At 48.3% G+C, this 14,351-nt stretch overlaps 1 protein-coding gene and 1 long non-coding RNA gene across 10 annotated transcripts in view; one reads left to right on the top strand and one right to left on the bottom strand.

Moving 5' to 3' along the window:
- Positions 1-7,135, bottom strand: part of CHD3 (chromodomain helicase DNA binding protein 3) — a 25,147-nt gene extending 18,012 nt beyond the window's left edge. For 8 of the 9 annotated variants that reach the window (XM_018064597.1, XM_018064602.1, XM_018064598.1 and 5 more), the window contains exons 1-4: positions 6,840-7,135; positions 2,141-2,253; positions 1,483-1,653; positions 1,101-1,225 (exon numbers count right to left, since the gene is read on the bottom strand). In XM_018064597.1, coding sequence (XP_017920086.1) covers positions 1,101-1,225; positions 1,483-1,653; positions 2,141-2,253; positions 6,840-7,110 — 680 coding nt within the window. In that variant the 5' untranslated portion in view covers positions 7,111-7,135. Of the gene's footprint in view, positions 1-1,100; positions 1,226-1,482; positions 1,654-2,140; positions 2,254-4,114; positions 4,443-6,839 lie in introns of those variants that run through there. The other variant, XM_018064605.1, reaches the window with a different exon arrangement.
- On the top strand, positions 6,647-14,351 carry LOC108638268. The gene is made up of 4 exons (XR_001919698.1): positions 6,647-6,759; positions 8,549-8,646; positions 13,152-13,255; positions 14,005-14,351. It is a non-coding gene; the product is annotated as an uncharacterized LOC108638268 (long non-coding RNA).

Genomic DNA, 14,351 nt, shown 5'->3' with positions numbered 1-14,351 from the left:
GATTACCAAAAATGCCATACTTCTGACAACTACTTTACAGTTCCTAAAACGCTTTCACACACGATATCTTATTCCATCCTTACAACACTACTAGGAGCTGTTACGGTTCTCTGTGTTTTTCTCATGAGTTCCACAGGCCCTGGTAGAACCTAATGAGGGGTCCCACTAGGTGGAGTCTGAGGGGCCATACTGGTTCTGCTCTGAGGTGGGTATTAAGCTCTTGTGAGGACACAGGTGACCGTGGTGCTGAAAGAAGCACTGTCTTTTAAGCAGTGAGACACCAGGACTAATGACTGCTACCAGGGACTGAACTCTGCCTGGCCCCAACAATATGGAATGGGCTGAGCTTTCCATCTACCACCCCATCAAAACCCAACCAAAGTACATACTTAGTCACTTCAGTCATGTCTTAACTCTTTGTGACCCCTTGGACTATAGCCCCCCAGGCTCCTCTGTCCACGGGATTCTCCAGGCAAGAATACTGGAGTGGGTTGCCAGTCCCTCCTCAAGGTACCTACTGTTTGCCTATTTCACAGATGCAGAAACTGAAGATCAAAGAAGTGAGCTGCCCAAGAAGCACCAGGACCTGAATTTTAGCAGGCTGTCTCCAGAGGGCTAAAGGGCTCTGCTAAAGTGCCTGCTTCCCTCAAAGGCCTCTCTATTGTTCTCTCCTCTACTTTAGAAGCTACTGACTTGCAGGTGCCACTCTCAGCTTGCATTACTACTGCTGTCTAAGGGAAGGGCAGAAGACTCGATAACTGAACAAAGGAAACTGGGAAACACTGATGTCACCTCTCCACTCCAGTCTGAAGAAAAGTCAGGCAGGGTAAACTGGAACTGTTAAGAGCAGAGAGGGCCATTGGTCACCAGAGTTTTCTAACCTAGCCATGGAACTCTGATCCCCAGTGAAAAGTTCCTGACTAGAGTGCTTGGATCCTGGAATCCAGGAATTCTCTGAAATTACATGTGGAGTTAGGTGTGTCTGTGCTGTGAATTTCTCTGGACAGCCATTTTTTAGCTTTCATCAGATCCCAGAGAGGTCCAGGGCCTCCCTCAAATTAAAAGCATCGGCTCGTGAGGGTTTCCCAGCCCTACCGTACCTCATGAATTGGCTGAAGGCTTTGTAGTTGGTGAGTGTGTGGTAATCTTCCTCGGAGAACACATGTTCCACGTCCTCCAGGCCCCAGGTCAGAAGTAGGGTTGCTGATGACTTCTGTTCCACTTGCTAGGATACCAGGCTTCCGTTAGCCAGGTGCTCTCCTAACTCCAGTCCTGGGCTCCCCCCACCCCCTGACATGCCTCCCTGCCCACCCACCAGCTTCTCTGGGCTTCCAGTTTTCTGTTCCATTCCCAGCCCAATCCCACTCCTCATAAACCACAGCCTCTCCATTTGTCACCCTGGTCGCCCAGGGCTCTCCCTCCCCTACTCTTCAGGCTTGTCATTGATACAGATTTCTCCCCTCACTCCCCAAATCTACTCACCTTTTGCCCCCCCTCTCCCTCCCCTTTTTTCCGCCGCTTTGTCTTCTTCTCCTTTTTTTCTCGGTGCTTCCGTCTCCGTTTCCGACCTGGTCCAGTTCCATATTCACTGCCTCCACTCTCTGACTTCTCCCGGTACTCGTCTCGCTCAGAGCCAAATTCCTCCTCGCTGTCCTAAGGGAGAGAAATAAAAACACTATTTTTTGAGCCCCAGCGTGTGCCAGGAACTCCTCTTAGCACAAAATATCATCATCTCTTTTAAACTTCACAACAATCCTATGAGACAGCAACTAATCTATTTTTATCCTTTTTTTTTTTTTGCAGAGGAAACTGAGGCACGGAGAGCTAAGTAAGCTGCCCAAGAAGATAGAGGACTGCTGGGCTGTGAATTCATGCAGTCTACCTGCAGTGCTTCCAACAGCTTCTCTGTGTTGCAGGGCAAGTAAAGTCGACAAAAAGGCTCTTCACTAGGATGTAGTGAGTAAGGTTAGGGTCCCAGACCTGGGAGATACAGGCTAGCAGGAGTGGGGCTAGGGGCAGGCAGAGGGAGTCAGGTCTCCCTGACTTCAGGGTCCCCATGGCAATCAGGCCCAAAGAAATCATAGGTCTCTGGGATGGGTCTCCAAGCCTCACTGTAGAGACAGGCATGAGTAACACTTACAAGCTTCTTGCGTTTCCGGGGCTTTCCTGGCTTGTTCTCCTTCTGTTTCTTAGGTCCTCGCTTTCTCTTCTTCACGCCCAATGTTGAAGGCAGCAGTCGAATGTCATCTTTATCTTTGGAGCAGACAGCACCGGAAAACCTAAGCCTCTAGGCTCCCAGCCTCTGCAGCCCTTTTCCTCCCTCACCTCCTTGGTTCCTGCTCTCTAGGAAATCCGGCATTAACTCTTCCAAACCTTGCCTCCCTTTGCTGGACGCAAACAGAGAGTGTTTCGAGTACTCTGGGATGCCTGGGTTGTGAATGGGAGGTCAGGGGTCAGAAGAGGAGAGCAGCCAAACCACTCCTGTCTCTCCCCTCCTACTAACAAGGGACCAGGCTCTAGGCCATGGGCTCTGACTGTGGCAGGTCCTTTTAGTCGCCGCCAGGGCTCCTCCTGCCTTCCCCCTCACTTAGCCAGCTGGCATCCTGCCCAGGAACTGGGGAAGCCATGCCCAGCTGCTGGCCTGGCCTGACCCCAGCACTTGGAGTGGGGAGACACAAGCTGGCAGCTCCCTAAGCCAGATGCTGAGAAGGCAGAGCCAAAGGTGGACACCTGGGCTCTCACACTAACACCCTGGGGCCCTGACATCCTTTCTGTGAGGAGTGAGGCCTCTATTTACACTTCCTCAGATAATCACCCAGACTCCTGTCACCCCAGCATAGCCCTGGAGGAAAAGAAACCCTCAGTCAGCCATGTTCACTTCTGGCCCACAGGATCTTGGTGTCTGGCTCCTTTGTCACTCCCTAGCCCCACAGGAGAAGGTCTCCACAATTACCTATACATTCCTCCTCCTCCTCCCAAGCAGCTTCAATTGTGCCTTCAAATCTACATCCACATCCCTGTTCCCTTTGAGAACTCAGGCGCCCTACCCGTTGTCCCTGGTCTCACCCCTTGCCTCCAAATGTAGTCTCAAGCATTCTAACCCATTCATATCTAAGCAGTATGGGAGACCCACACAAAGACACTGGACAGGCATAGACACACCCCTCGAATGCATTCTCAAATGCACAAGCATCACATACTCATGAGCACAAACCCAGAGGACAATCTGTACATGCTTTTAGCAGGGCTAGGTCCCTGGCTTTCTCTCCAGATGTCCCTGTCAGACAGTCTGGGGCTGGTTCTTCCCAGATGTCCCCCTCTCCCCATTCTCCATGACCCCTGCCACACTGTGGAGGCTTAGGGTTCAGAGAATAACTACTTCAGGAGGAAGACACAGCCGATGCCACACAGAAGTGAGGCCCCGGTGTGAGGCCTCCCTCCCCCAGCAAGCACTAGACTAACCAGCCAGACCTGTCCTGCTCAGGTAGAGGCAGCAGCGCTGGAGGGGAAAGCCTGGGCCGGCCCAGCCCCTTGCTCTAGGACACACAATCCTTCTCCCCACAACAGCCAAGGGAAAATTAGCCACAATTTACACCGGAGGCCTCGGGTTTCCAGCGCCTCAGAATCGCGGCGCCTCCTTCCTTCAGTGCTACTTCTCACAGCTCCGGCATCCTGTGCCCTCTCGCGCGGGACGGCACTCTAAAATTGGGGGGCTGTGGCGCGGGGGGGGGGGGGGCCGGGGGAGGTGCCTGCAGGCAGCCCGGGGTGTAAAAACAGAATGGGGACCGTAATAGGAAGTCAGTAAGACGCCGTGCCCCGCAGCCAGCGCTCCCTCACCCCAGGGACTCCGCTAATACGAACATGGAAACGGAGGCTGCCGGGGCAGTAGCAAGGGCAGGCCAACTGGCTGAGGATCAGGGAAATGGCCTCGGTCTCCGCCAGCTGGGGGTGGGGTGGTGGGGGGACACCAGCCCTGGGACCTCGCAGCCAGTTAACTCCACTCCCCACCCCAGCGGGAGGTTCCCCAACTTGGGAAGACGGCGGTAGTGCGGGGACGCAAAGTAGACGGCGAGGAAAGGAGAGGGAGGGCAGGAAAGCAAATCTAAGTCCCAACCTCTGCCTCACCAGCCACTCAATGCTGGCCGCGCGCCCAGACTCTCCCACATCCCGGCTCAGATCTCGGAAGACGGCGAGGGAGGAGCGCGGCGAGGGGGCCGGGCGGGGCCTGGCGAACCGGAGAGAGGGAGGGGCCTCGCCGAGAGCCTCGCCTCCCGCCCCTCTCTTCTAATCTCACCATCAATCTCTCACACATATATTTATTTTTTCTCAAATTCTCCTCCCTCCCCCACAACGAACCACCATAATAGGTCTGCTGCACATGCGTATTGCATGCAGGGGGTGGGTTTGTATTTTCAGACCTTTTGCAAAGAAACTACCAGAATTTTCCGCACCACCCACAATCATTCCCCACCCCCACCCCTAAGGAATCACATCTATATATTATGTTATATTATTTCTCTAGACTTGCCAGAAGAGGGAGGGCGAAGAAATGAGTTTTGGGCTTCCTGCTCCCTTCCCCCATCAGCACGAGTGCTATTATTTTAAACGTTTAACAATGTAAGGAGACTGGAGAGGGGGGAAGGGAAAAAACTGGTCTTGGGTAAGAATGTAAAACAAAATGGTGAGAATCAAAGACGTCAGAATGAAAAACAATAGGAACCTCTAACGCCTATCAGTTCATCTTACAGAGAAAGAGGTGGGGGGCAGCCCAAACAAATTGCCTCAGAGGAGGATTATTTTGCCCACACTTATGTAGACAGAAATAATGGGCAGACTAAAAATATTTTGCCAAAGTTTTACCTCAGAAAGTCATTTGAGGGGGTGTATCTGGGTCACTCCTTTGACTTGGAGGACTAAAAGGGAGATAAAACTGCCCTGCCAGAGAGAGGAGGTGGGTTTTCATTTCAGATATACAATTTTTAAAACATTTGACGATGCTTAGAAAGCATAGGGAAAAGGGGAGGGAGTACTGACACAAAGACCCATCTCGACCTCAGATTCTTTCATGCACTCCCCTTTACAGACCAAAATCCGGGATCAAAAGCCCCCAAATACCCCATTCTAAGTTCGGAATACACATATGGGAGAACTGTTCCTGCCCTAACTTAACCTGACATCCTTGCTTTCTCTTTAGCACCTCTGCTGTCTTCCAGGTAACCCCCTCCCCACAGTTCTTTATTCCTTTTCCCTTCTGCAAAATCAGTGGGCTCTCTCGGCATAACTTTTTAAAAACTTTTGCCGTTTTCAGACAAGCCCGGGAGGGGGGAAGTGGACTTTATCCTGTTTCCATTAGACACCCCTCCCCCCCTCCGCCCCAAGAAAGTCGCTCCCCCCCCCCACCGCCCCGCGCTTCAGTCCCTCAAAGGCTGTCTCCAATAGACAGGAACATTTCCCACAGAAGCCACACAGATCAATATGACAGTTTTACAAAGAGTATGATGTTAGACGTTTTGAAGTTTGGTGCATTTGTGCTGCAAGGCATCCAGAGGCCTGGGGGTGTGACCACCCGAAAGATGCTCTATCCTGAAAAACACTAGCAGAACACGCTAGAGGATGGCCAGAGGGGGGCCACTATTGGGCCTCCGACCCGAGGCAGCGGTCAGGCCCCTTCACCGCGGGGCAGAACTGCCTAGACAGTGCGGATGACTTGTCATCCCCGGGGAGGGGTGCTGAGTGACGGTCAAGCTGCAGAACAGCTGGGTGGGCAGTTCACGCCCCCCAACGTGGTCAGGGTGTGGGTGGTTTCAGCGGGAGAGTGAGTGACAGTGAATGGCAGCCACGTGAGAGTTACAGCTGGGCAGCTCGGCTACCCCAGACTGACGGGGTCTTGGTGGGGGGCGGGGGGTAGCGCACTTGACACAAAAGAGCCCAGAGCAGAAGAGAGATAAAGGGGGTGGGGTTGGGGGCATCTGGTGTCCCACTCTCTCGCTCCCCAATTTCCAGTGGCTGCGCTCCCTAGTACGAGCAGGGGAGAGGGGGCCGGGGCCAGCCTCATTCCAGGAAGTGGTCTGCATGGAGTGTGGCCACCACCTGCCCCTAGTCTTCAGCCGCCCTCAAACATTCACACGACCCCTCCCCCACGTGCCACCGCACGCTCCAGAGTTGGCGGGCATCGAAGTCCCCGCAGGTGGGGGGGGTCCGATGGACACCCGCCACCGCCCCCCCAGCCTTCCCAACTCCTGACGGGGGGTGGTGAGGGCCGTGGTCCGTTCTTCGCAGGCAAACCCCACTTCCCCACGGTCCAACCCCACCGGGGCCAGAGCCCCAGGGGCGCCCGCGCGGCCGCCCCTCCCCCACGCGCCCCTCCCCCACGCCGCCGTCCGGCCGCCAGGGTCTCCGCGGTCCCTCGCGCGGCCAGGGAGGGGGCCCTGGCTTCGCCTCGGCCGTTTCCTGCCTACCCCCTCCCCGCCGAGGGTAAAAAAAAAAAAAATCTCCTCCTCCTCCTCCCCCGAAAGCCGCGACCGAGTGGCCCGGTCCGCGCGCGCAGCTCGCGCCCAGCGCTCTCCAGCCCGGGCGGCGGCAGCAGCGGCGGCGGCGGCGGCGACGGCGGCGGGGGAGGGGTGCGGCGGGGGAGGGGAGGAGGCCTGGCCGGGCGGCCGCTGCCGCCCGCCCGGACCGCTCGGACCGCCCGGACCGCCGCGGGGCGACGGGCCCGAGACGGCGCCCCGCGCCCCGGATTCGTCTCGGCTCGGCCGCGCGGTGGGTGCCTCGCCCCCGCCCGGGCCTCGCGCGCCCGCGGCTCCGGCTCGGGCTGGGGGAGGGAGTCGGCGGCCGCTTACCTGGCGGCGGGGGCGGCGGCGGCGGGGGCAGTGGCGGCGGCGGCGGCGGCGGCGGGAAGAGGTGGCAGCCGGGGGGGCTGTGGCGGTCGCGGCCCCGGTCGTGGCCCGGCCCGCGCCCGAGTACTCCCTCGTCGTCGTCCTCCTCGTAGTCCTCGTCGGCCGCCTCCACCTCCTCCTCCTCCTCGTCGCCCTCTTCTTCCTCCTCGTCTTCCTCCTCCGACACCACCATCTCCTCCTCCTCCTCCTCCTCGTCCCTCAGAGGGGAAGCCATCCTGTGGCTCTGGCCCCCCCACCACCCCCCCACCCACCGCCCGCCCGCCTCCCCCACCGCTACCACCTCCTCCTCCTCCTCCTCCTCCTCCTCGGCGGCGGCGTCCTCGTCCTCCTCCTCACCGCCTCCCCCAGCCCCCCAAACCCCCGGGCCACCCCCCTCCGAAACCCCCCCTCGGGGCCGCCGTCTGACGAGGGGGGCCAAACCACCCTAAAAATTTTTCTTGGAAAAAAATTGAGGACTTTTTTTTTTCCTTCTCTCTTCCTCCCGAGAGAACAAGAGAGCGGGATTAAAAAATATATATATATATAAAAGTTTTCGACTTCTCTCTACCCCCCTCTTCGTGGCTTTAAATATATTTAAATTCTGAGGGGGGCGCTCAGAAATATTTCTCAGAGCTGAGGCACTAAGATGGCCGCCTGGAAATTATTTTTAAAACAACCCCCCCTCCAGCACCGCCACCCCCTCCATGAAGAAAGGGAGAGGGGGGAAAAATCCCCTTTTAAAACAAAATGGCTGGCTTAATATTTCATTTTTCACCCCCCCATTCTCCTCCCTGTTATACCCCCATCTCCAAGCCTCTACCCAGAAACCCACAAATTTCTCCCTTTTTTCATAACTGATTAGTGCACAGATTAATAGAGATATTTTCCTTGTGTACTGAGTGTGTGTGAGTGAGTGTGTGTGCGTGTTGGGGGGGGCATGAAGGATTTCTGCATAAAACAAAAATGGCTGCTGTGACTAACTCCCCCCTTATAAAAAAATATTTGAGGGGGGGGCATTAATCAGTACTCATGCTCAGTCTGACATCAGCATAAATTGTTAAAGGTTAACTAGTTAGATACTAGTCCAACTAGATTTAATTTTTTTCTTTTCTTTACTAGTCTCTTCCTCCCCACCTCCCTTCTCTTAAAGAAAAGCTTTTTTTTTTTTTTTTTCTGAATACTTCAGAAGGGAGTGGTTTGATGTGAAGGTTTTTTTCCCCTTCAGGCATTGAAAAGGAAAAAGATGAAATATATGTTTATATATAACTCTGTTTCTACATACCTCATTAAAGTCAAAACGCATTTAATTGTGTAGGTATCTTTTAAGTGAGAAGCGGTACTGGATTTTTTTTTTTTTCTTTCTTTAAAAAAGTGATAGAAATCCTAGTGACTTTTGGGGGAGAGATATGAATAGATACGATGATTGAGTTTTTTTCAAAGGAGTCCATGTTTGATTCTCCCCTTTGCCCAGGCTTTTCAGTGATTTATAATTGTAAATTTTATCCTCACTCTTTTCTCCTTTACCTCGTCCTGCCCTCCCCCAATTACTTGAATATAAAATTCATCGGACTTGGGAAATTAATTTAGGAGTAAATAGAACAGATTTTTAGAATAAAGGAGAAAGAGTTAAGTCTGAAGATTGTGAAATTATTTTCTCTTTTCTCCCATTTCAGTATATTTCCCTTCCTCCATGATCTCCAACACTGATAAAGTGGAAGAAACTGAGGTACCAAGAAACAGAAAAGTAACTGGGACTGAAAAAAAGAAAGAGGTAGGGGATTACATTGACATTTTTCATTTGAGTTTCTGACCTACGGTTTCCCACTATACGCCAATGTTTATCTTTAAAATGATACCAGGAATCAAATGGAAGATTGAAAAGGAGTCCAAAAGTAGCTTTCTCATCCAGAGATTTGGTCATAGTAGTCATGAAATAAACGTTGCCAGTTGAACAGTGCTTGCAAAGGAGGGCAGATAGCTCAGTTCAATGCTGTTTCATTCTTGTCATCCTTTTTCTTACTACTCCAGTTTCCTCCCATATTTTTGATCTCACTTTGACCTTTCCCTTGCTTCCCAACATGTGCCTGTGGAATCATTTCTCTCCTGGGTTGTTTCTCTATCTCTTGAGTATAGCTGCCAGCCACTCAGCAGCCCCTGCAGGGTTTGGAAACACCTTAAGAGGAAGGGGTGGGTAGGCAGCAACCAGAAAATAATAGTGACAGTCATATTTTTACTTATAAGGCTTAAATATTCTTTATTGATGTGCCAGTCTTCAGCCCCAGCTAATGCACTTTATTGAGCACTGATTTCCACCTTCTTAACCTGAACTTTGGAATTCTCCTACCTCAGCTCCCACATTATTCCTGTACTGAGTGTAACTCTCTATTTTCTCTTCCATTTGATTTCATTAAGTCTCCTTTCTCAGATCCTCTGTACTAGTCCATCTGGGTATTCCCTCCTTTCTGTATATGGGCGTCCGTGTATGTGTGTCTTTATTTTTCACCGAGACTTTCTCATCTCTTGACGCTCAGGCCCTGTCACCTCTAAGTGACTTTCCATCTCTGTCTTCTTTCTGCTTACGTCTGTCTTCCTGGCTCTTGACTGCATATGCCTCTTCCTCATGTGTGCCTGACTCCCCCTCTTTCTGGCCCCTCTGCATGTGTCTGGGAAGAGTGTCCCCACGTGCATGTGGGCAGCCCTGCACATCATGGTGCGCCGCAGTCTCTCCGCCTGTGCGCCCTCTCCCTCTGTGCTGAGCGCCTCTGCCTGCCTGCCACATGAACCATGAGCTGCAGGTGTGGGTGGCTAAAGGTGGCCATGTGCATCCCTGTACACACATTCATCATTCTCTTGAGTGTGCTTTGCATATGGATCTGTTCATTTGCCTGATTCTCCCTCTTGTCCAACTCCTCCTCTGCCTGCCTGCATCTCCTGTTCTCTTTTCTCTCCCTACTGACCCTGTGATTTTTCTTTTCTCTCCTTGTTTCCCCCTGCCTCCCTACCTGCTTGCTCCTATTATGGTGTCTGCCTGCCTGCCTGTCTGCTCCTCCCTGACTGGCTGGCAGCCTCTTTCTCTCTCTGGTTGTCTGTCTGCTTCTCTGGCTGTTTGCCCACCACTCTCTCTCTAGCCATCTGTCTCTCCGCCTGCCTGTCTCTATCACTTTTTTAGTCTCCGTCTCTTGGTTTGTCTACCTTCCAGGCCCTACCATGGTTCCTTGTCTTGGTTTGCCTCTTATCTTGCCCTTCTACTTGTTCCTTCTCTTCTTTATGCCTATTTAGTTCACGCTATCTCCTTGCCTCCCTTCATGTCTGTCTGCTTGCTTGTCTACCCCACTTGTTTGCTGCTCTCCCACTGTTTAATGCTTTTATCTTTTCAGTATGTCTGTTTATCAGCTTTTTCTCCCTAGGCTTCCCCTATCCCAACATCCCATCAGTGTTTATGGTCTCACTACCACAGACCTGTCAGTGACCCCCTTGCCCCCAAACTTGCCTTCTTGCCATATTCCTTACCCTGCCTTCTTTCACTGCTTGCTTCTGTTTCCGTTCTTTCTTTTTCTTTTTATATTTCTGGTTCCTCACATAGTCTGCCTGCCTCAATCTTTTTGCCATTTTCCCAGTGTCTCCTTGTCTTTTTGTTTTTCTGTTTTCTGTCTACTTAGCTGGCTCTCATTGTCCACATCTCTGCTTGCTTTTTTTCCTTCTTTTTTTTTCTATAAACTTTTAAATAGTGCATACAATAGGGCGTCCCAAGTGAAGCAGTGGTAAAGAATCCTGCAGTGGTAAAGAATCGGCCTGCCGATGCAGGAGGTACAGGAGACGCGGGTTCGATCCCTGGGTGGGAAAGAGCCCCTGGAGTAGGTAATGGCAACCGACTCCAATATTCTTGCCTGGAAAATTCCATGAACAAAGAACCTGGTGGGCTACAGTCTCTGGGGTCGCAAAGAGTCAGACACGACTGAGCACATGCGTGTACACACATGCGCACACAGTACAAATTTTTTATAGAACTAAAAGTATTCTGTGTAAGAGTAAGCATAAGCCTCCCTCCTATCCCCTTCTTCCTCTCCTCAGAGATAGTCAGTGTGCATTCCTTGGATCTTGTTTGAGAGAGGAATCTATACATATATGTCTGCTTGCTTTTTGCTGTACTCCTTCCTTATTCTCTCCCAGTTTTGCTGGTTGCTTCTTCCTGTCTGTCAGTACTCCCTCCTACCTCACTGGGTTTGTCATTCTTTGCTTCTTATCTTTTTGATTCTGTTTTATGGCACTTGTCTTTTTGATTGACTGCTTGCTAGTTACATGCTTTTACTACCAGAACCTGAGGTGTGCTTAGGAAGGGCCTGCTGTTTCCTAATATCCTATTCTGCTCTACGTCGTGAGTTATCCCGATGACTGCACAGCATTGCTGGTGAAACCATTGATGGTACTGAAAAATACCTTATAAATATAAGAACAGTTAAGAAGTACAGATGGTTTGTAAGCTGAGCTCACATGCACATGGAGTAGACAGGGTCCCATTCTCCTTTGCCCAAGCCTATATGAATTCTTTAAAGGAAGATAAGTCTAGATCCTTTTAGGCTCAGCAGCACCCTTAGGCTGTTGATCTAGACCTGTTCAAGTTTGTCTTCCTCCTAGTCTAAAAGATTTTGCTTCTTGTTAAAACTTTCTCCCTTTTTCATCCTTGCTTCTGACTCCTCTCACATGTCACCTTAGAGATGTTATAACTCCTTGGGGTAAGCAGAGACAACAGCCTGTATCCAGGTCTCTTTTAAGAAAAATGATGCTAAAACTTTTACACACAGTGCACTGTTCTTTCATTTCTGCTTTTTCACTGCCTGCATTCCTGAATTTAACTGTTTCAGCCTGTTTCTCTCCTCTTTTTCCCTCTTTCTCTCTTACTTCTCTTTTCTTGGTTCTCTTTCCTCTTAACTGTCTTGGTCTCCATTCTAGCCTCTTTCTGATTGGCCACCTCCCTCTCTTCTGTCTGATTGGCTTGTATCCTTCCATCACCCCATCTGTCTGCTGGATTCTCCCTGTCTGCTTGCAGTAATGTATGTGATAGCACATTATAAAGCAATATGTAGTATAAAATGCTATTATCACTTTATCTCTTTTTTGTACTTACTGTTTTTCTTTCTCAGCCTGTTTTCCTTCTTTCTCTCTCCCCCTTTATGTTTGTCTGTCTGCATCCCTCTTGGTGATTTTGCCTGCCTGTGTCAGTAATCCTTTCTCTCCTTGCCAGCCTGTCTGTTTTTTTTTTTGCCATCCTTCTCTGTCTGTTTGGTTCTTATATCTCTTCTGTGTTTACAGGTTCCTCTTCATTGTCTTTCAGCTGTCCATTCTGTCTGTCCTTAGTCCTTTTGTTTGTGCCTGTGTGTCTTGCTGTCTCTAGCTACTTGTCCCCCTGCCTGTCAGTTCCAGAGTGGGCACCACTTTCTGCCTTTTTCTATCTTTCTGTACTTCAAAAAATAAAAAGAAAATAAAAAATTAAAATACCATATGACTAATTGGTAGGAGAGGTTTTTTTTTTTTTTTTTTTAAATGAAAAGACCATTAAGGTGAGAATAAGAAACTTAGGAGTGCAGTTGTCAAATGCAAACCAGAAATTACATGCCCACCATTGGTGCAAAAAAGAGAAAGAACAAGAAAAAAATTGTAAGGGACTCTGAAGCCAATAATAAGATTAAAGTAAAAGCTACAAACAGCCAGAGCTATAGTTGCTAACCTTTTTTGTATCATAGAAAGTTATAAACCCTTTCCCCAGAAAAACAGTGTCTAGACAAAATACCACATATATGATCCTGAAACCTATGGAGCCCAGTTACAACTCTGATGTAGGAAACCAGTGAGAATGATTGATAGAGCAGAGGCATGAACTCACGCAGCAAGCAGATCAAAGGACTGAAAAAGCACTTTGCAGTCTTATGATTTTTCTACGAAACGAGATGTTAAAGCAATTCCTAGTTGTCTTTTGAAATATAAAAGTTAGTGATAATAATGAAAGGCATGTAAATGCTGAGGATTTTCTAGGCTTAACCATGGAATTGATAGAAGGTCATCCAAACCAGTGTTTCCCAAATGGCTAAGTAAGATTGCCACTGGTCCTTTCCTGGGAAGCCCTGTCCTTTGTTCTGCAATTATATATTTATTATATTTATATAAAATAGGTAATATGCTATATTTATATGTGACATCTATAATATATGTGTATATGTGTATACATTCTAATGTATTTAACTATATTTATTTAAAATGTCTTTTCTAAAAATGAGGTAGATCTGTGTGGAAGGATGTCCATGATAGATTTTACAGAGAGAGAAGAAGAGAAAGGAAATGAATTTTTATGCTTCTGTACAACTTGAAAATTTTTCAACATACAGGTACTGCTTTTATAGTTACAAAAGATTTTTAATATCTTTCTATGAGATAATGGTGATGGATATATATGGATGGATAATGGTTTGGGTTTTGTTGCTCTTAATGTCATTATTTAGCATAATAAAAAACAATTCCATGTTGATCACTAACTATTTTTTTAATGTTTTACTGGTCACTGTAATCTAAAAGTCTGGGATCTACTGCTTTAATCTAACTTCTTGATTTTGTGAAGAAAGAATCTCATTCCTTCATACATCATAGTCATGACTTGCCATATTTACATGCTATCTATACTGTTATGTGCATACTGTTTTTCTTTAAGTCAATTCACTTTTCTTTAACTTAAATGGTCTTTAAAAAGTAAATTTTATATTAATAAATAATCCCATAAGTCCTTGATTTGATGGGTTATTATAATTTTCTCAACTTATTTTAAAATATAAATAATCATTAAAAAGTCCATAAAAATAAAGGCAACCTGCATGCTACCAGTGGTATAAGTACTGTGTTTTACGAAACATCACTTGAATTTTGTAGATACAGAAATGGGCCCAGGAAAGGATTGCCCAAGATCAAATTAGTTGTTAGGGACAGAAGCAGAACTTGAAGTTGTATCTTAAAATTTCTAGTCTGCTGTTCTTTTTTCTGTCTACTAAATGACTTCTAAGTCAATGGATATTTTAGGGTTTTTTTAAAGAAGTAATATGTAGAATTAATGGTCACAATTCTTACCTTATTATCTGTTTAACAGCTCTACTACAGAACTGGCAATGGTCAGTTTAATTGTAAGTACATTACTAAACTTACATGTTTTCTGATACAGAGTTCCACCTCTTATCATCTAGAGAAACAACCCTAGAGAAACAACCATTATTACACTTGTGCATGAGGTGAAATGTACAAAGATGTTCATTACAACACTGTTTGTAATAGCAAACAATTAGAAACACTCTAAATCTCCAACAGTAATGAATAACTACACAGCAATCAAGAAAAATGAGTTACATCTACATAGTAAGATTCCTTACTGTATTGTTAAATGGAAAACATGCTGTAAAACAATATAAACATTATGATATCATTTAATTTATATTCAGA

Source organism: Capra hircus, chromosome 19 (genome assembly GCF_001704415.2).
Source record: "Capra hircus breed San Clemente chromosome 19, ASM170441v1, whole genome shotgun sequence".
In the NCBI taxonomy this organism is placed as follows: Eukaryota; Metazoa; Chordata; class Mammalia; order Artiodactyla; family Bovidae; genus Capra; species Capra hircus.
This window is presented reverse-complemented; position numbering and strand designations above follow the sequence as displayed.